At 65.6% G+C, this 21,076-nt stretch overlaps 3 protein-coding genes across 13 annotated transcripts in view; 1 reads left to right on the top strand and 2 right to left on the bottom strand.

The window, feature by feature from the left end:
* Positions 1-3,643, bottom strand: part of TNS1 (tensin 1) — a 66,337-nt gene extending 62,694 nt beyond the window's left edge. For all 11 annotated transcript variants that reach the window (XM_074873487.1, XM_074873488.1, XM_074873489.1 and 8 more), the window contains exons 1-2: positions 3,578-3,643; positions 342-456 (exon numbers count right to left, since the gene is read on the bottom strand). In XM_074873487.1, coding sequence (XP_074729588.1) covers positions 342-456; positions 3,578-3,610 — 148 coding nt within the window. In that variant the 5' untranslated portion in view covers positions 3,611-3,643. The remainder of the gene's footprint in view (positions 1-341; positions 457-3,577) is intronic.
* A 5,972-nt stretch (positions 3,644-9,615) lies between these two features.
* RUFY4 (RUN and FYVE domain containing 4) lies at positions 9,616-15,754 on the top strand. The gene is made up of 11 exons (XM_074873485.1): positions 9,616-9,706; positions 10,681-10,742; positions 11,108-11,214; positions 11,545-11,670; positions 11,948-12,054; positions 12,200-12,343; positions 13,055-14,129; positions 14,206-14,312; positions 14,916-15,062; positions 15,272-15,403; positions 15,483-15,754. The coding sequence occupies exons 2-11, from the start codon at positions 10,697-10,699 to the stop codon at positions 15,583-15,585; spliced, it is 2,094 nt and encodes a 697-aa protein (XP_074729586.1). The 5' UTR covers positions 9,616-9,706; positions 10,681-10,696; the 3' UTR covers positions 15,586-15,754.
* A 1,121-nt stretch (positions 15,755-16,875) lies between these two features.
* LOC141945389 (C-X-C chemokine receptor type 2-like) lies at positions 16,876-20,279 on the bottom strand. Its single transcript, XM_074873484.1, has 2 exons — positions 20,078-20,279; positions 16,876-18,274 (listed from the first exon to the last, which is right to left on the bottom strand). The coding sequence occupies exon 2, from the start codon at positions 18,267-18,269 to the stop codon at positions 17,193-17,195; it is 1,077 nt and encodes a 358-aa protein (XP_074729585.1). The 5' UTR covers positions 18,270-18,274; positions 20,078-20,279; the 3' UTR covers positions 16,876-17,192.
* Between the last annotated feature and the right edge of the window lie 797 nt (positions 20,280-21,076).

Below are 21,076 nucleotides of genomic sequence, written 5' to 3'. Positions count from 1 at the left end.
TGCACGTGTGTGCACACTCGTGCGGTGACAGTTGCACACTCACTGCACACACATGCAGCTGACACATAGCCACATGCCTGCAAGTGCCTCCCTGGGCCCCCCTTGCCTCCCAGCCACCTTCCTGCCCACAGCGGCACCACATGCTCTTGCACACCCACAGGTTCCCCCTTTAACACACACACGCGCGCGCCTGTGCGCACAGGTTGGCACAGGCACGTGTTCCCACCTTCACATCCTCGCACACGAAGCCGCACTGTGCCGGCACACACACACATCCCGCGATGTCCTGACCCCCCCAGCACACCCCCTTTCACACAAGTGTGCCCGTGCCACCGGCTCACCTCGGCAGGTGCTGCCCTGACGTGTGATGGCCTGCCGGCAGATCCCACACGCCTTCACCTTCTTGAAGCTTGTCATCTTGAAAGTGTGTGCCGGGGGGGCCTCCAGGTCCTGGGGCTGGTGGGGGGAACACGGGGCTTTGTCAGTGGGAACGAGGTGGCACGGAGACGCGGGTACTCAGCCCTGTGCTGCCTCAGTTTCCCTCAGGGCAGGGGATCATCCTCCACCTCCCCCCCCCCACCACACCCCCCACACACCCCCACACCCCCACCCCCACATACACCCCCCCCCCCGAACTGCGGCGGCCCCTTTAAATAGTCTCTGCCGCCCCCTGGCGGCGCGCGCGGGTGGCTGGGGGTGCGGGGGGGGGGGTGTGCACGCGGGCGAGCACGGGTGCGCGCACAGACACGGGTGCGCGCACAGACACGGGTACGCGCTTGCGTCGCCCGGCGGGTCGCTGCGCGCTCGCAGGTGCGTCCCCGTGAAAGCGCGAACGCGCACCAGAGCCTGCGGGAGCGCGCGTGTGCGGGCACGAGCACCTGCGGGCACGTGCGTGTGTGCGCGCGAGCACGTGTGACTCTATACGGGATCCCTGAACGTGTTTGCACCTACGGGTGCGGACACCCGGGCGCGCGTGCAAACACGGAGGTGCCTGGAGGTGCTGCCGGAGGGTGCCCGTGCGAGGCGGCGTGTCAGCGCCAGGCCGCGTTCGGGGGCGCACGCCGGGCAGCGTGTGCTGGGGTGCCTCGGGACGAGGCGCCCCCCGAGCGGGAGCCCACCCTGCCCGGCGCAGCTGGCGGTGTGGGGGGAGGCCGGTGCTGTGAGTGGGACTGCGGGATGGATCGATCCCAACACGCGCAGGCGCCGGAGGGTGAGCGTGCGAGCGTGCGTGTGTGCTCACGCACGGGGGCTGAGGGCAGCGGGGGGGTCCTGGCACAGCTACAGGCAGCCAGTGCCCCTCCCGAACCCTCCCCCCCTGCTGTTTTCGGGAGGGGGGTCAACCCCTGGCAGCGCGCCAGCCCTGCCCACCCACCCGCTGGCAGATGAAGACGTGAGCCCCCATAAATCCGCCTTTTCATGCCAAGACTAATGAGATTAAGCAGAGGCCCGGTGGCCCCCCCTTGTCAGGGCACCCCGCTCTCCTCTGGCCTCGGCACTGCACCAGAGCCAGGGGTGACGGTGCCAAAGTGTGGTGGAGCTGGGTACCGCCCCCCCAAACTTCCCTGCCTCAATTTCCCCAGTGCACTTGTGGACAGGCAGAAGGGCCGCGTGTGTGCACTGCACGCCTGCGTGCGTGCAAACACCCCCGGGGCTGTGACAGTGCTGCGTGTGCTACACGTGGCGCTTGTGTCAGCACTGCATGCACATGCACGCCTGTGAGTGTGCAAGTGTGTGTGAGTGTGCACATCCCTGCCAGCCACAGCAGCAGCAGACGCGTGGGCAGATTCCCCTGTTCCCACATGCAGTCCATGTGCAACGGTGTGCACACACACATGGGTTTGTACACGCGTGTGCAAGGCCCTCTTCCCCAGGCACCTATGCCCGCAGGGCCACTCGCCGGTGCCTCGGCCACCCCCGGCACTTGTGCCACCCCACAAGGGACCAGGGTGCTCACGGCTCGGTGCACACATGCACATGAGTGTGCACAGGCGTGTCGTCACCCATCCAGCAGCCGTGGGAAAAACTGCCCCGGGCCAGGGGCTCCCACGCCGCAGTTGCTGGGTGACAGCGAGGCCTAACGATGCCATGAGCTCGTTTGCATATGCAAAGCAGCATCTTTGCTGCAGGATGCCCCGGGAAGAGGCCTTGCCCCCCGCTCCCAGGGACCCGGCCGGGATGCCCCGGGGATGCCAACGCGTCTCCCACACACGTATCCCCCCACCCTCCCTTGACCCCACACATTAGCATGGGCCTGCTTCATTAACGGCAATTGTCCTCGCTGGGGAAAGAGCTGCCCCCACTGTTCCCACCCCACAGAGCCCCCCCCTCTGCTTGTCCCATTGCCAACACCATTCCCATGCCGGGGGGCTGCCGACACAGCACCCAGCTTTACACCCTCACACCCCTGCTGCCAGGGGAGCACCCTGCCCACCCAGTGCCACCCCGCCAGCTGGGAAACCAGCCCATCCCACAAAACAACCCTGTCCCAGCTCCATACTGGCAGGATCGCAGTTATCCTCCCAGCCCTCAGGACTGGGAACTGCTGGGGGAACGCGGGGCGGGGGGCTGGGGGGCCTCTCGGGGCTGCCACCTGGGTACCCATGGGTGGGTACCCACCTCCAGGGGCTGGACCCCACACAGTGCGGGGAGGGGGCAGAGGCATCCCTGGCCATGGGCCCCCCAACACACAGACCCAAGGAGGCTGGAAGGGGACCCAAGTGTCCTGGGCTGGAAGAGGCACCGGGGAGAGGTGCCAGATTAATCAAAAGCTGGGAGGCCTGGGTTCATTGCCCAGCACTGCAGAGAGGTGCAGCAGGGGGGGGACTGGGACACCCAGTTCCCCTGAGACTGCAAAGCCGGAGTGAGTGGGGGGCACCGGGACACCTGGGTCCAGCCCTGTGGGCTCGGGCCCACCCAGCGCTTTGCTCCAGGGCCCCATTCGCCTTGGTGACCGGGGGGAAGCAGAGCCCTAAACCCCCAGCACTAACTGTATCCCCCCAGTTTGCCCAGTTTCCCTCCCCCCCAGTGGAGTGGCAGAGCCTCAACCCCGGGGAATGGTGGGGGCCCCCGGCCGGTGCGGCAGGCTGGGCGTCGCGGGGGATCAGCCGTCCCTCCCCTCCTCATTCCTAACCCCATACCCCCTCCATAGACACCCCCCCGTCCACGTCTCTGTCCCGCATCCCATCCCGGTCTCCCCCTTCGTGCACCTCCCAGCCCGGCGCCCACCGCCGCCGCTCTCCCGGGCCCTGTCCCGCTCTGCTCCTCGCGGTCCCCGGGGCTCCTCCGGGCCCCGCTCCGGGTCAGGTCCCCCCAGCCCCGCCCCGGTGTCCGGCCGTCCCTGCCAGCAGTCTCCGCTCGGAGCCGGCTCCCGCAGAGCCGGTCCCGGTGCCGGTCCAGCCCCGTCGGCTCCCCCCGCTCCCAGCGCGCCCGTCCTGGTGCAAACGCCCCCGCTCCGTCCCGGACCCCCCGGCAACCAGCCCCGCTCCCAGAGCCCGCGGCCGGGCTCCACCGCGCTGCTGTCCTGCTCCCCCCCGGTGCCCCCCCCGGTGCCCCCCGGTGCGGGCGCGGCGGGCCGTACCCAGAGCAGGCAGGAGAGGCAGAGTCCGGTCATGCTGCCCGCGGCGCAGCCCCGCGGCCGGCCGAGCCCCCCCGGCCCCCTCGCTCCGCCCGCCCGCCCCGCCCCGGCCCCACACCGCCCCTCCAGCCGGGGGGAGAAGGGGGGCGGCAAAGCCCCCCCCCTCCCACCTCGATCCCCGCAGCGCCCACCGGCACCCCGGCCGAGGTGGCCCCGGGGGCGGCCAGGACTCCCCCACCCCAGCAGAGGGGCTGCGGGACTTGGGGGGGCCGGAGTGGAGCTATTGTCTTGTCTCGGCCCCCTTTCCCCCCCCACAACACATTTGGGATCCATTTCCTCTGCTGACCCGGGGGGCACACGCCACCCACCTCACCCCCATCCCTCCTCTGGCCTCCAGCGGGTCCTGCGGCAGGGTGTCCCCCCCCCATCCCCAGCCATGTCCCCTGGGTGGTCCCGGGATGGGAGACAGGGAGGGATCGGCCATCCATGTGCCCATCTGGGGGGCCTCAGCGAGGGGCGACAACCTCCAGACAGAGCGGCTTGGCAGTCCGCGGCCCTGACGGCAATGGATTTGGCAGGGGGGTGCCCCAGCCCCTCCTGGGGGGGCTTGGATGGGCAGCACACGGTTCCGTCCCCCGCCTCCAGCACTGACTCCAGCCTGGAAACTTGTGCTCAGCTGGCCGTGACCACGAGGGTGTGAGTCAGGGTGGGGGACGTGCCGCGGGGAAGGACATGCCAGCAGGACAAGCCATGGCTGGCATGGGGATGTGGGCACGGTGAGGACATGGGCACTGTAATGCCCCCCCCATGCCTCAGTTTCCCATCTGTACGCTGCATACAGCTGCCAGCCCAGAGAGAAAGGGCAGGGTGGGACAGGAGGGGCTGCCCTTCCCAGACACTGGGGTGGCATCTGGCCCCCCCAAAGTGCAGCACCCCCTCCCCAAAATATCCCCGTCCCACCGCTCCCTGACCCACTACTCCACTGCGCCCACCCAGCCCATGGTACAGGTACCTCTGTGGGAATGTGCCAGCTGGGACAGGGGACAGATGGGGACAGCACCCCATGTCCCCCCATGCCAGCCAGGCCCAGGGGCGGATGGAGGCTGAGGGGCCTGATCCTGCTCACAGCACCAAACAGGCAGGGAGCGTCTGGCCATGCACCCCCCCCCCCCCATCATTACAGACCTCATTAATCAGCCTCGTTACTGCCCACAAATGAAAGCCCCAGTGGAGAGGGGTATCCCCACCCCCCCCGTAAATCACCCCCTCCCATTCTGCCGTGACAAGCCTGGGCCTCTCAGAAGGGCAGGGACAAGGGTCATGCGACAGGGACAGGGTGGCCACAGGGACACTGCCCATGAGCATTATTTAGGGCTCATTTTCTCAGCGGGGGGTCACAGACAGGGGCACTTAGCCCAGGGACACCACCCCCCCCAGGTACCCAGTACGTGCCTCCAGTGCAGGGCCAACCTTGGCTGGAGTTCTCTGTGTCCCACTTCCTGGAGTCACCATGTCCCCAAGGCCCCCACACCCGCTTCCAACACTGCCCTTGGGTGCACAGAGCACACGCACACGTCGCACACGCACTCCCCTGCCACACGCACCGGGGCACACTCATGCACACCACATATACAGCCCATGTCACGCGTGGCAGGTGGGCACGGGAACGGCTGGGGGACACCCCTCTAACAGCTCACGCCACTGTAAAGCCCCACTGCTACTGCACCGAGCACACATGCATGTGCTAGGGGGCACATCCATGCACCCATGCAGGGACACGCACCCCATGGCAGCTCCCCAGAGACCTGCTGTGCACCCACACTCGTGAGAGCTGATGGTCACTCTCACCCTAGCCCCATCTGCACACCTGTGAACACACACACGCACAAGCACGCATGTGTTACACCCCACCATGAGTCCCTGTTCTCACACCCGCATCAGGGGCGCACGGACACTGCAATGGATGTGGGACCACACAACCACCGCCCCACACCTCAACAGCGCCACCTACTCACAGCCCAGAGCACCCCCCCGTGCTCCTGGCAGCTCACGGTCCTATGTCCCCAACACGCACTGGGGTCCCCAGGCAGCCAGGGGCCTCTCCCTCCTCCAGGCTGTGTCCCTGCCCTGGCACATACTGGCCTGTCACCACCCTGCAGTGACACTCCCCCAGGTGCTGCCCAGCAGTGGCTTTGGCACCCATTTTGCTGGCACGGTGCAGCCAGAGTGGCCCATGCCACCCCGTCAGGCACGGGACAGCTTCCCAAAATTTAAGGAACCAAATGGAGATGGTGCAGTGGGAGCCCCACACCCTCCGCCAGCCTCTCCTCTCCCTGCCTCAGTTTCCCCGGCAAAGCAGGATGGGTCCCCACACCGGGCACTGCATGGGCACAGGGATCCCACACACACCAGGTGCTGATGGGCACAGAGATGTCCCACGCCGGGAGGTTACAGGCACGGGGGTCCCTCATGCCAGGCGCTTTTTTGGGCACAGGGATCCCACACAGACTGAGCATTTTATGGGCACAGAGCTCCCCAGTGCTGGGTGCTTACAGGCACAGGGATCCCCCACGCTGGGCACTTTATGGGATCTCTTGTGCTGGGTGCTTTATGGGCACAGGGGTCCCCTCATGTTGGGCACAGGAGTCCCCCCACTGTGGGTGCTGTAAGGACACAGGGACACTCCCCGCCTCAGCGCTCGCTCTGTAAGGACACAGGGATCCCAGCAGGTCCCGTTGCGTGTACAGCAGGTCCCAGCAGATCCCCTCCAGCCAGGTACTGCAGGGGCCCGCGGGGGTGGGTTATAGGGTTGGGGGGTCACAGTGCCACACTGGGGGGGGGACACAAGGAGGGACAAAGGACATGCCCAGCACCCTGGCATGCATAGGCACGGTTTAATCCCCTGCTGCCTGCAGCAGGCAGGGCCAGCGCCAGTCTGTATCCCCGTCCCCCTGCACCCCCCAGAGCCCGCCCCAGCTCCGTGCCCCCCCTGCAGACCCTAACCCTAACGCTGTGCCCGGCGATATCCGCTTACCTCCCGGTGGCAGCAGGCGCGGACGGGCAGGAGGCAGGACACCAAGGACTTTCCCCAACGAAAGAAGGTGGCAAAGCACCAGCTCAGCCGGGTCATGGTGCCCCTGCCCGGGGGTCACCCGGCCCGGGGCGGGGGGGGTGCAGGGGCCGACCCCTGCTCAGGACACGCTTTTGGGGGCAGTCAAACCCAGCCGTGCCCCCTCCACCCCCCTGGCTGCAACAAGCTCCGGTGCCCGGGCAGTGCCCAAGGAGGTGCCCGGCGGCGGGCACGGGGCCGTGCGGCGATGGGCTGGGGGGCTGCGGTCCCACCGGGCCCTGTCCCCCCCCGCCGGTCCCCCAGCGTCGCCTGCGCGCTGGCAGCCAGGCAGGGAGCACCGTGCCCGCCCATGTCCTGCAGTGCTTGGGTGGGAGCCAGCTCCGCCACGCTCCCCCTCCTCCTCCTCCTCCTCCTCCTCCTTCTCCCCGCACACGGGGCTCGGCAGCCCCCGGGCTCACCCGTCTGCCCCCGGGCACGGCATCCCCTGGGGTGGATGCCAGACCCTAACAGTGCCCCCCCCCCCCCCTCCAGCTCCCTCTGGTTTTGGGGTGGAGGAGCCCGGACACCTGGGTTTGACCACAGCTTAACCTGCGACATCCCCTCCCCCGACCCTTCCTCAGTTTCCCTCCAGCACCCCTTGCCCACCCCAACCCCTAAATGGCAGTGCCTCCACATGGAGCGGGGGCTTCCCTCCCCCTCCACCAGTCCCCCTGGCACCCCACCAAGCCTCTCCCCTTCCCAGGAGCTTGAGGACACATTCAGGGACCCCCTACCCAGACGCCCCCAGCAGGGTCCCCTCTCCAAAGGGTGCCTGGCTGATGGACCGTGCCATGGGCACAGCATTACCCAGGGGAACCCATCCATTACCCAGAGGACACCCCAACACGGCCCCGGGCACCCCTACCCCACCACGGGGCTTGCACAAGACAGGGGGATGGGGTGCGCTCCATCCCGCAGCTGCACCAGGGACACCCCCCCCCCCCGCACCTATTGGGGTGGTGCCAAGGGGGGCTGGCAGCAGCACCCCCGGATGCCGCCGCAATGCCGCGGTGATGCCGGGCAAGGACCCATCCCCGTGGGGCAGCTGCCGGTGCCAGGCGTGGGCAGCTGCTGTGCCAGGCTTGGGCACTAATTGCATTTGCCTCGGGAAGGCTCCTAACGAGCGGCAGCGCCAGGGAGGGGTGCAGGGGGCAGGGAGTTCAGGGGGTCCCACACACTTCACAGCTGTCCCCCACAGCCCTGCCTGGCACTCCGGGGCTGGCGGGCAGGGGGTGCCAGGGTACAGCCCTCCTACCCCGGGCCATGGGAGGTGACATCACTGCTGGCTCCATTGTCCCCCACCCTGGTTTAATTAGCAGATGGCCCCCAGACCCCCCCGTCAGGCAGCACCAGGCCTGTGCAGGGCCATTAGCTTTATTGGCTGCGCTGAACATGGGCCAGGCCTCGTTAATTGAATTGCACCCGCGCCAAGGACGGGCGGGCGTCTTCTCCCCCCCCCTGCCAGGCCCTGGCACCCCCTTCCTGGCCTTTGGCTGGGGCAGGGACAGGGGACCCCACTGCCAGGGTGCCATGGTGGCACCCACCCTGGCAAGGGGTTGGCAGGGGCAGCCCCCGCGGTGGGTGTCAGGGTCCTGCCCGTGGGGTGCCTGGCACGGGGCAGGCAGTGTTGGTGGGTGGGTGCAACCATGGGCACACGTGTGTGCATGCACATGTGGGTGCCCTCTCAGCCCCGCGCCCACTCCTGCCACATGTATATGGCTTGCACCTACACATGCACCCCTATAGTCATGCACACACAGCCTGCACATGCATGCAATCACACACGTGCATACACACACATTCACATAAATATGCATCCCCCTCCTTGGCACAGTGGGGTGATGCTCCACCCCACCCCTCACCCCCCATCCACCCCCCCATCCGATGTGGGGTGCTGTGCTCCATGCCCACAGCAGGGCAAGGGGGTGCTGGGGAGGCTGGGGGTCACACCAAGCATGGCCACCAGTTCCCCCATGCCCCCCGGCTGCTTGGGGGCACCCCACGGCCCAACACACACCCCCCCAGACTGAGAGACTGGAGGGTGCAGGGAGGCCCAGGCTCCCGCTCAGCATCACTTCCTACTTTCGCTTTGGTTCCGAGCCGAGGCCTGGCCTGGGGGAGGCGGGTGCCCCCCAGGCCCCCCGGGTGGCACAGGTAGGGACAGTGGGTGCTACAAGGGGGGGAGCAGTGGGGGGCAGGATGTGGGGGCAGCTGGGTGTCGCTGGGGGCATCCACCAAGCTGGACGGTGGTGGGGAGTGAGATGGCAGTGGGTCCCCATGCCCGGCACTTGGGGGGTGAGCTGGCATCGCCCCCAGCCTCCACCTCCAGGGGATTTAGCTCCCACCCCAGAAGGACCCCACAGGACAGGGCTGGCACTGCAAAGGGGGACAGGCATGGTGGCCGAGGGGCACTGCTGGGCTGGGGGGTCCCAAGGCACAGACAGCAAGGGGGGGCCTTGACCTGGGTGTCCCAGGAAGTTTGCACCCTGGCTCTGGGCAGAGTCCCCATGTCGGGGGCAGATGCCCACAGGGGGCTACAAGCCTTGCTGGGGTGGGCTGCAGCTCCTCAGGGGGCGGCCTCCATGCCCAGGGGCTGCTGCTGCCCCAGAAGTGCTGTTAGCTAGCTGGGTCCTGGACTCTCTCCCCAAAAACTGCAAGGGGGTCCCTCAAAGCATTCCCAAGCCTCATTCCCATGGGAGGGCATCAGGGTCCCCCCCAGGCCTGGCACTGTCCTTCCCCACCCCCGCAGAGGCTGCACAGGGGGACCAGCCTTGCTGACCCCCTCCCCAAAACTGGCACCCCCCAAACCAGGGAGCTGAGTGCCAGGGGCCCCAAGTTGCGGTGCCTGATGTGATGCAGGACGGGCAGGGGGTGGCTCCTGCGGCCCCCCCGACCTCCCACAGTTCCTCCCGGCCAAGGTAGAAAAGGAGAAGCAGGCAGGCGCCGCGTGGGCACAGGGACACGCCAGCGTCCCCCCAGCTCCCAGCGAGCGCCTTGAGGCACCCCACAGCTCCCAGCCACAGGTAAGGGGCTCCTCTTCCCAAGGGAAACTGAGGCACGGGCAGGGGGGGTAGGTGAGAAGATGGCTTGCCCAAGGTCGCCCAAGGTCACCAGGAAGGGGACCCAGGCATCCAGAGACCTGGGTCCTGCTCTGCCTGCAGAGCCACTCTGCCATGGCGGGGGGGGGGCAGTGGGCACTCACACACGCTTGGGCACGCTTGGGCATGCACGCTCCTGTGAGCACACACCCACCCTGCCATGCACAACCCCATGCACACACATGTGTGGTCCCCAAGCCCTGTCCCCAGCCACCACCTGCGGTGACAAGCCCCGGACCTGCCACCTCCGTGGGCACTGTCTTGCATCCTGAGGACAGGGTGCCACCCACCGCCCCCCCAAAACCACCCCACTGCACTGTGCCTCCCGCCTCTCCGCCCCATGCTCACAACACCCCCAGACCCTGTGCCAGCCCCGCAGGCAGCATGCTGTGCCAGGGGGCTCTGCCTGGGGCAGAGCTCAGTTTGGGGGGCTGCATGTCGGGGGTTGTGTGTCCCCCTTCCCCGACCCCCCAGGAGGCCCCCGCACTGTTTGCAGTGTGAGTAAGGGAAGCGAGAGCAGAAGCAAAGGCAGCGCTTCCCCAGCGCCAAACCCACATCCTGAATCCTGAGGGACGGGGACAGGGACACACTGGGTTGGGGGGGCCCAGCCCCAGGAGCCCCCCCAAGGAATGGGGGCAGAGCCTGGGGGCATTTTGGGGCAGGGCACAAGAACAACTAAGTGGTAGTGGTATGGGGCACCTTTCCCCACCCCATACCCCCTACCCCAGGTAGTGGGGGGACATGAGAAGGGAAAAGGGGTGCCTGAGCCCATCCCCTCTTAACAGCAGGCAGCTCTGGGGTAGAACTACAGGAGCAGACCTTCTCCATGGGGCAGAGAGTTTGGGGATGCCAAGTGAGTGCCAGCCTGGCACCTCTCATCTCTGCCCCTGCTTTTGCAGCCTCTCAGGGACAGCCATGGCAGGGGACGGGGAGCTCAACCGCATCATCAAGGACCTGCAGAGTAAGTGTGCCAGCCTGTCCCCTGCCAACGTGTCCCCTGCATCCCACCCTGGCCATGCCAGCTCCCTCCTCGCACCCAGCCTGTGGGCAGCCGGGAGGGTGTCACTGCCGGGGGTGCTCCAGAGCATCCCAGTGCCAACCCTGCCACTGCTGCCTGCTCCTGTCCTTGCTGCCAGCCCCAGGGGACCAATAGTGCCTGGTGGGTACCTCTGGCCTCACTCCCCCTGCTCCCCCATTCCATCCCAGGGCAGGTTCCTCTTTCACCCACCGGCAGAAATCCCCGGGAGCTCGGAGGTGGGGGTGGGATGGGGCAGTGTGCCCGCTGCCTGGGCAGGGCCATGCCAGCTCAGCCCTGCCATCCCACAGAGACCGTGGCCGAGCTGAACCGCAGCTACCGGGAGCAGAACCTGCCAGTGACAGATGGGAGCCGGGAGCTGCACAGCCTATGTGCCCAGCTGGAGTTCCTCCTCCAGGTACTGTCACTCCTCAGTCCCTGCTGCTCTCTGCCTCAGTTTCCCCTGGGGTGCAGCTGAGAGCAGAGGAGACCCCATGATGGCTGTTTTGGGGGGTGGGATGACGCCAGCCAGCGTTGTCCGGCCCTGGGCATCCCCAGCGAGCACCCAGACAAGGCTCACCCATGTGCTGCAAAAGGGAAACTGAGGCACAGAGCCAGCAAAGAGGGGTCAGCCAGGGGACACTGGGACCCACCCTGCTGGGGGATGTGGCTGGATCCCAGCCCCACAGGGGACAGGCTGGGGAGAGACAGGGGACACCCTGCAAGCCCAAGCTTGCATCTCTGCCAGTTCGACCTCAAGGAGAAGAGGAGCTTCTTTGGGCAGCGCAAGGACTATTGGGACTTCTTATGCCAGGGCCTGGCACGGCGCCGGCAGGAGCATGAGGGTGTTCGCTTTGTCACTTCCCTGGACAAGGTGGGCACGGGCTGGCGGGATGCCGGGGGACTCGTGCACACACACGTGTGCGTGCTTCTGCTTGTTTGTGGGTGCGCACGCACTTGTGTATGGCCACCCACTCACTTGGGCACCGAGGATATGCCCACTGGCACTATGAAGGGTTTTCTCCCCTCTGGGGTCCCCGCTGCCCCCCAGCCCTGGCCCTGGGGACCCCTTCCCTCCTGAATGGGCTGGGGAGGAGGTGTGTGGGGGACAGACTGATGCGGCAGGGCTGGATAACTCCATCTTCACCCAGCTGAAGACCCCCGTGGGCAGGGGCCGAGCCTTCCTGCGGTACTGCCTGGTGCACCGGCAGCTGGCAGAGTCCCTACAGCTCTGTCTCCTCGACCCTGAGAGCCTCCGGTGAGAGCTGGGGGCATGGAGAGGGGATGCTCACAGTGGTGGGGGGCACAGCCAGGGCAGGCAGTGGCCTGCAGCACCTGGTTGGCAAGGCACATGTGCCTGCCCAGGGCACAGAGTGGTGCCTGAGCCTGTTTTGTGGTTGCAGAGAGTGGTACTACGCCCGCAGCCCCTTCCTGAGCCCCCAGCGCCGGGCCGAGATCCTGGGCAGCCTCTACGAGCTGGACAGTGTCACCTTCCACCTAGCTCTGTGCAGGGCTGACCTGGACACCGCCTGGCCCATGTTCTCCGAGTGAGCACTGGGGGGCACCAGGGGCACTGGGGACACTGGGGGTGCCAGGGTTATCAGGGGCATCAGGGACACCTGGGGCTCAGCATCTCAGAGCAGCACATGGGCATTGCCCCACTGCCCTGAACCCGACGTGGTACCCCAGCTGTGCCAGCCCTCCAGACATGACCCCAGGCAGGCACAGACACCTGTGCCAGCATGCACACCATGCCCATGCCTGCAAACATGCCATGCGTGCATGCACACACAGAAACACAGCTGTCCTCTGCCAAGTACGTGCCCAGGCACAGGTCTGCTGCAACACCGTGACACTATGACATCTGAGACACGGGGGCATATGTGTGTGTGTGCACACCCTTGCCCCCGGGCATATTTGCAAGGGGGAACTTGTGGACGCAGCCACTCCAGCATGTTCATGCCTGTTCTGCTGCTCGAACACTCATGTGCACGCCCTGCCACAAGCACACATGCAGCCCCCAATTGCCCCCTGCAACCACCATGGGGGTCTCTGGGTGCCACCTGCTCTGTGGGTGCCCAGGCTGGTGGCACCAGCATCCCTTGTCCCCTGTCACCAGGTGCTACTTGGTGTCACCACCCTGCTGCCCTCTCCATCCCCAAAGGCTGAGCTGTGCTCAGGGAGCCCTGAGGGAGGGTGGCAGTGCCGTGCTCACCCTGAGGGTGACCTGGTGGCCCTGAGCCCCATGTCCCCTCTAGGACACTGGTACGGCCCAGCCCAGTGGCCAGAAGCAGCTCAGCAACGATGGCCCAGCAGACAGACAATACCGACACTGGGGAGCATGGATGGCCCAATGGCATCACCCATCCCACCGTGGCACCCCATGGGGTGCCAGGCCATCCGTGCCCACCCACCCTGACTGCCCTGCAGGCAGGGGGTGTAGAGCTGGAGGATCTGGAGGTGAAGAAGGACATGGAAGAAGAGGATGAAGAGGAGGTGGAGAAGGATGAGGAGAAGGATGAGGAGGAGGATGAGGAGGAGGTGGAGGATGTGGAGGTGGATGTGGATGTGGATGAGGACGTGGAGAAGGAGGAGGATGTGGAAGAGGAGGTTGAAGAGGAGTTGGAGGAGAATGAGAAGAAGATGGAGGATGTGGATGTAGAGGACCTGGAGTATACACATGGGGCTAGCAAAGCACCTCATCCCGATGGTGATGGGGAGCCTGGCACACCCCCACCGCCCGGCATGGGGTGCATGCCAGGCTCCCTGCCACCAGTGCCTGGACAGCCGGGTGGGACAGAGGCGTCCCTGCGGGCACTGGTGTCCCAGCTGCAGACCGAGCTGGGGCAGCGGGAGGCGGCATCGCGGGTGCTGGTGGCCCGGCTGGCACGGGAGGAGTGGCGGCACCGGCGGCAGGAGGAAAGCAGTGCCCAGCAGGCCCAGCTGCAGGCACACGAGGCTGAGGCGCTGCGGGAGACCAACATCTTCCTCAGGCAGGCACTGGCAGCGGCGGTGGCAGCAGGGGGCCCAGGGGAGCTGGCGCGGATGCAGGAGGAGGCACGGGGCTGGCGGGTGGTGGCAGAGGAGCGGGGTGCCCAGCTGGCTGGGGCGCTGGCAGAGGCGGCAGCGCTGGCCTCACACCTGAAGGACTGCCAGGCGGCACTGGTGGCAGCGGGACGGACGGACACGCTGAAGGATGCTGGTGCCGCAGATGAGGTGGCCACCGTAGAGGAGGTGCTGCGGCAGGCACTGGAGCTCGCCCACAGTCACCAAGAGCCCCTGCTGGACCCCCAGGCAGAGGGGGAGCCCAGCACGGCCGCTGACATGGCCATGGTATGGGCAAGCCCAAGGGGACCCCACAGTGGGGCAGGTGGTCGGGGGGCCAAGGCTGAGCCCTGCTCTCCCACAGCGCTTGGCCACCCTGGCCGCTGCGGCGCAGAAGGAGGCCTGGCAGAGCCGGCAGCAGCTCCAGGCTCAGCGGCAGGAGGTGATGCGGCTTCAGGAACAGCTCAGCAGGTCGGGCAGGGACCCCCCACTCCCACCACCTCACAGTGGGTCTCCCCATCTCCACCTGCTACAGGGTTTCCCCTGAGAACCCCCACGATACCCGACTTGGACCCAGGGGAACAGCACCTGGGGATGGGAAGGGAGAGAGAGGGAGGGAAGGATATTGGGGAGGGAGGGCTGGAGGGAGGCATCAGTTTGGGGACTGATAGGTAGGTGGAGGAGTGGGTGGGTGGAGGGTTGGAAGAATGAATTTGGGCTGAATAGAGGGATGGAGGGGTGAAGGGGTTGGTGGGGTGAATAAGTTGATGGGCAGGCACACAGAGGGATGGAGGGATGAATTTGAGACGAGTGGATGGAGGAACAGAGGGATGAATTTGGGGTGAGTGGATGGATGGGTGAGTGGGCAGAAGGCCAGAGGAATGGGTGTGGGGAAGGACAGACGGACGAACAGCTGGGAAACAGAGGGGTGACTGGCTCAGCAGATAGCAATGTGGCTGTGGGGATGGGGAGCCAGCTTGGGGATGGATGGGGAGTGGACAGAGGGAGGGAGGAGGGGGGGAGAGACGACCAGCTGAGGGACAGGGGGACCATCTCCCCACTGCCCTGCACCAGGGCCCAGCAGGACGGGGAGCGCTGGGCATCAGCACTGCAGCGGGCGCAGCGGGAGGCCCTGGAGCGGGAGGCCATGCGCGGCACCGAGCAGGCGCGGCAGCAGGAGCTCATCCGCGACATGAAGGGGCGGCTGCTGGAGCTGCTGCGGTGAGAGCCCTGGGGACCCCACTGGTGTGGGACCATGGTGGGGGGACCCAAACCCCTTTGCCCAGAGGAGGGCACCAGAGCCCAGGCAAATCCCGCTCACTGCCTCAGGAGACTTAGGTGCCCACCTTGGGTCTGGGGTGCCAGGGCGTGCTCCTGGACCCCCACCACCGGGCATGCTCCTGCCAGGGTTGACCTGTCCCCTCCCGCAGGGAGAAGGATGCCTTGTGGCAGAAGACAGAGGGCATTGACACCCCGATGCCCAGCCCGGCACCCCGCGATGTAGGGCTCTGTGCCCGCTGCCGCAAGGATTTCCGCCTCCTCTCCCGACGGTACAACTGCAGGTGGGCTACGGGGGGCACCGAGGGTGGCACCGGCACGGCACCAGGATGGCACGGCACTCACCGCCCTCTCTCTCGGCAGGCTGTGCCAGGGCAAGGTGTGCCACGCGTGCTCTGTGGACGTGGGCAAGCAGGGACGCTGCTGTCTGCTTTGCTATCAGCAAAGGCACCCACAGGCTACATGAGCCAGGACCACAACCCTCAAATCTTTGTGCCCTGGCTGCCTCCTCTCGGACTTACCGGGGACCCAGGCGTCCAGGCCCTGCAGGCAGGCCCTGCTGCCCAACATTTCGGGTTTGAGATGTCTCTTTCTTGTGGCTGGTCCACAGAGAGGTAAACAACCCACTCCAACTACCCCTGTGGCTCCTGTGTCGTCTATCAGTCATCGCCGGATTGACCCCCAGGCTAGGCGCAGGGTGGGGGAATGCCAGCACAGGGGTGTCCAAGCCCTGCTGAAGGGGAACCATCCCCATAAGGGCTGTTCCAGCTGCAGCCAGGCTGAGCCACCGTCTGCCCGAGCTGCAGCGGGGAGGCAGCAGCAGGCAGGGGAGACAGCTCTTGGCCAACAGCCCTGGCTTCCTGCCAGGCTCCGAGGAACTGCTTGGGCAAGAGGTTTCCCAGATGCAAAGGTGATGGGCTGTCCCTGCCCAGCACCCCCACTGACCCTGACTAGCCCCGAGTCCCCAGGACTCCGCACATGGGTGCCAGGGGACTCCTGTACCCACGCATGAGCCAGCCCACGACTGTCACCCACTGATGCCTCCCACGGTTAAGGACCCCCAGGGACCCTGGAGCAGGGGAGATAGAGGAGCAGTACAGGACCCCTGTGGAGAGATGCTTGGGCATGGTGGTACAGACACCCCAACACTTGGACACAGGGTGGCAGGAGGGACCCCAGCAGGGTCACAGCCCCCTCTTCAGCCCCTCTGCCCTACTCTGGTGCAGCCCCAGTTGCCCAAGCAGGGGAGGAAACGTCACGGTTGTGTAAGGGACAGGTTCCCAGTCCTTTGCACAACAATATCCTGGCACCGCAGTGCCGGGGGCGGGGGGGGGGGCAGGGAGTGCCCCGGGTCAGAGCACCCTTCAGGGCAGGGGTCACAGTCAGCAAGGGGCTGCCCAGGGATCTTGCAGTGGTTTGCTCCACTGGGGCTTGGATTGGGGTCAGGAAGGGGGTGGCTTTGTCCCCATGGAGACCCCCACACTGGGGAAGTGCCATGACCTGGCTGGGTGGCAGTGGGGACCAAGACCCAGGTTTAGGTCCCCTCTGGGGATGCACAGGATGACGAACTTCCTGCAACAGCCTCTTGGGTAACAGCCCTTCCCTGGCCTGAAATTGGGGTTACCTACGTGCCGCTGGGCTCAGCTGGCACCACCACTTTGGCACAGAGGTGGGGAGCCCAGGACCCACCGTGCCCAGAGATGCGCCCTGGCTCCATCCCACCGTCCCCCTCTCTGTGGCAAAGAGGAGCCAGACCTGGGTGACCAACCCACCAACTCCTTTAATGCTGGACAGCCGTCAGCCATGAACACTGTCCCCACAGCGGGGTTGCGGGGTCACTGAAGTCACAGGCTCTACACCAAACAGTGGGGAGGGTGGGCATCGCTCGCCTGGCAATGGGATCCTACTCTCTCGCCACCCAAGCCCCCATCCAGCTGGGGTCCAGCATCTAGTGGTGGCCCTGCCCGTCCCTGTGGCATTGCTGCCCACATCCCAGGGGGCTGGAAAAGGATGCTGGGGTGTGCAGCGTGCTGGGACCTGCTGGGAGCTGCCAGGGTCAGGTTCCAGCAGGGCTCAGAGGGTGGTGGAGGTGTTTCCAGAGGTGGAGGCGTAGGAGGTGCGACCGTAGCGGGCCACGGCATCCTTGCTGATGAGCCCACGCTGGGCCAGGATCTTGAGGAAGCTGTTGCGAAACTTCTGCCCGATGAAGGCGTAAATGATGGGGTTGATGCAGCTGTGGGCGAAGCCCAGGACCTGTGTGACGGAGAGGGCTGTGTCGATGCGGTTCCTCCTCTCGCAGGTCTCGGCGATGGCCCGTGTCCTCATGAGGGTGTCGCTCACCAGCGTGATGTTGTAGGGCAGCCAGCAGATGAGGAAGACCAGCACCACGGCAAAGATGACCTTCATGGCCCGCTGCTTCTGGGCATTCTTGGTCTGCAAGAGGGTGTGGATGGTAACGCCGTAGCAGAAGAGCATCACCAGGAGGGGCAGGGCGAAGCCAAAGGTCTGCGGCAGGACCCGCAGCACCACCCGCCACTTGGCAGTGTCCTCGCCGCCGATGCGCTCATAGCACACGGTGCCATTGCTGGGCGAGGGGAAAGCCTCACGGAAGAGCAGCACAGGCAGGGAGAGCAGCACGGAGAAGACCCAGATGCCCAAGCAGACAAACTTCACCCAGTGCCTCTTCTCGGTGGCAGCCCGGGTGGCATAGACGATGGCCAGGTAGCGGTCCACGCTGATGCAGGCCAGCAGCAGGATGCCGCTGTAGAAGTTGGCCTCCTGCAGCACAGAGATGGCTTTGCACATCACAGTGCCAAAGACCCACTCGTGGGCTCGGTAGGCAGCCCAGAGCGGCAGGCTGAGGGCGAAGAGCAGGTCTGCCACAGCCAGGTTGAGCAGGTAGACATCGGTGACGGAGCGGTTGGTATGGCTGGAGGTCACCACCAGCACCACCAGCCCATTCCCCACCACGCTTAGGATGAAGACAAAGCAGTAGATCACCACCACCAGGTACTTGTTGAGGGCAGATCCATCGGGCCGGCATGGGGCAGAGGAGATAGCAGTGTCAGGCATGGCCGTGCTGTAGTCATAGGTGTAGTTGTAGAGGGAGAAGAGGTTGGAGAAATCCCCGTTGAAGGAGAAGGACTCCATTTTACCTGTGGAGCACAAAGCAGCATGAGTGTGGGAGGGTGGTGTGGGCCAGGGATGACAGTGTCTCTGGGTCCCCTGGCAACTCCATTGCCCCCCCAGGTTCCCTCCCAGTCAGTGGGCAGCCCCGCTCCATTGCTCTACCATGTCCTGTGCCATGCCAGTTAATGGGCAGGGCTGCAGATGAACACTGTCCCCTTGTACAACTCTACCAGCACCCCTCAGTCTGCTCCACTTCATTCCAACCCTGTCCCTTCCCTGTCCCCCACAGACCAGTCACTTTTCCTTGGGTTGGGGGGGCTCCCCCATCAATACAGCATCACGTCCCTCCACCTCGCCCCTCCAGCATCCCTGGGTTCCCCTGGTTTGTGTGGGTCCTTCAAAAGCCTCTGAGCTCTTTGAGCAACTCAGGGCCCCTTGGGCACCTCCAAAGTCCTTTGAGCATCTCTGGATCCCTCCGTTCTCCCCATCCCCTCAAGCATCGCTGCCACCACAGCCAGCAGAGAGGCTGTGGTCATGGTGCTCAGGGCAGGCGGGGACTCAAGAAGGTCTGAAGGTGGTTTCATGTCATTCTTCCCCCTCCAGTCCTGTCCCTGCGTGAGTGATTTCACCCCCCTGACGGAAAGACGTGTCACCCTTTGCAGGCAGCTTTGGAAATATTTCACGTCTCTGGTTTTCCTGTTGCTCTGCTGGGTGCTGCTGGGCGTCCTCATGTCCCCTGTGCTCAGCCGTGATGGGGAAATCACAGGTGACAGGCACTTTTCCTGTCTCCTCACATGTAAGACACCCTGCTCTGTCCCTGCCTCCCCGAAGACCATTGGGTTTCAGCCTTCTTCCAGTACAGATCTGGACTCTCACTCCAGTTTCACCCTTCTGCCCCATTTCCAAGCCCGTGAGAACCCTCCAGGGCTTGGCGATGTCAAGGCTGCTTGGGGGTGCTGAGTCCCTGAAGTGCTGGGGGGTCCCCGGCCCCAAGGTGGCCCTGTTTGAACCCAAACCCTCCCTGGGACCAACCTTCCCCTTCTGCCGTGCAGGGATTCCCCACTGCAGCTGGGCTGGTGCCCCTGCCCAGAAAACTCCCTCCCTGGCTCTGCTGGCCCCGATTCTGTGATGATCCCAGGATGGTGATCCTGGGGTGGTGGTCCTGGGATGGTGATGCTGGGATGGTGATGCTCCAGCATCCCAGAGGACCACAGCTGGGGACACTGCTGGTGCCAATGGGGGAACGTCCCTCCAAGTGTGGCTACCATGGGCACAGGGCAGAGCCAGACACCAGCGCTTCCCCTCCATCTATTTTTGGCTTCTTTTTTCTGCCTCCCCACTTCAAAATTCCAGCGGTCCCTCTGGGACCTGGTATCCTCCACCCACAGGAACCCCGCAGCCAGTCCAGCTGGGGGAACAAGCAGCACCCCATTTCCCCTCTTGACCCTGGAAGGGCTGGGGGACACTGGGATGGCCCTGCGGGTCCCCACAGGGAGGAAGGAGGGACAGGCCATGGAGAAGCACCCTCCCGGTTCATCGCTGTGCGAGGAAATGAGAGCGGGCGCTTCCCCACCGGGGCACCCACAGCCAATGACCCTGGGGACCACGGGGGTTTACACCCCAGATGAGCCCCCAAGCACAGCCCTGAGTGCCCCCACCCACTGCCTCCCGCTCCCCCGACAGCAGGCAGCCTCCTCAGAGAGCCGGAGCAGCCCACCCCGGCCCCCAGCACAGCCCGCGCCACATGTGAGGAGGCTCAGCTGGGTGCTGGGGTGCCGACAAAGCCCAAAGAAAGCCCCCATCTCCAATGGAGCACCACGGGGACTCACCGCTCGCTGTCCTCACTGTCTCCCAAAATCTGGGGTCTTCTCCTTGTCCCAAGCCAGTTGTCACCGGGAAGCACCCGGGCACGGGGACAAATCCAGGCGTCACCCTCAAAGGGCTCTGGCACAGAGCGTGGCAGGACACGGGGCAGCAACCAGGCCCAGGGGTCTCACCAGGCCAGCTGGACGGTCCCTCACCTGCGCCTGCCGCCGTGCCGCCTCTTGGCACCCCTTCCCTCTGCCGCCCGCTTTATGCTGCCCAGGGAGGAAGCGAGGTTGCAAAACCTTCTCCCAGCATGAAGGGGAAGTGGCAGCCAGAAGGGACCCTTCCCCGGCACCCCCAGGACACCTTCCCCAGGGTTGGGGGGAGCCCACAGACCCCTCCACCGTCCTCCTGCCCCCCCAGAGTGTCCCAGGCCACTCAGCAGTGGGTCACACTGGGGCACACCCAGGGGTGCATCACCCCCCCTGCAGTGATGCACCCCGGAGGTCTCCAGCCAGGGGTCCTCACCTTGTCCTCTGGCCCCCAGTGGATGCGGGGCTCCCCTTCAAGGCCCCCCCCGGTGTTGCAGCCCCCCCAGGAGAGTGGAGGCCCCCTGGGGCCGGATGGGGTTTGGTGAGCAGGCCAGTGGGCGAGGGCAGGGCTCCGTGCCTCAGTTTCCCCATTGATAGACCAGAGGTTGGTGCCGGGGTTTTGGTGGGCACAGGGGCATTGTGGGGCTGGCTTTCCCCCTGTTGCGGGGTGCTGCTGGGGACCCCCGCAGAGCGGAGCCCCATGTCCCTCCTGCCCTGGCTGTGCCATGCCGTGCCAAGCCGAGCCCAAGCAAGCTGTGCCACCAGACAGAGCCATGCCCCTGTGCCAGCCCCGCAGACTCGGGGAACACCCCCAGCCCCCCTGTAACCTCACTCCTCTGAGCACCCTTATTGCCTTTAGGGGAAACCTGCACCCAAGGGCACCCCTGTCCTTTTGGGCCACCCCCAAACTTTTGGGACACCCCTATCCTC

This window comes from Strix uralensis, chromosome 6, assembly GCF_047716275.1.
Source record: "Strix uralensis isolate ZFMK-TIS-50842 chromosome 6, bStrUra1, whole genome shotgun sequence".
NCBI lineage: Eukaryota > Metazoa > Chordata > Aves > Strigiformes > Strigidae > Strix > Strix uralensis.
This window is presented reverse-complemented; position numbering and strand designations above follow the sequence as displayed.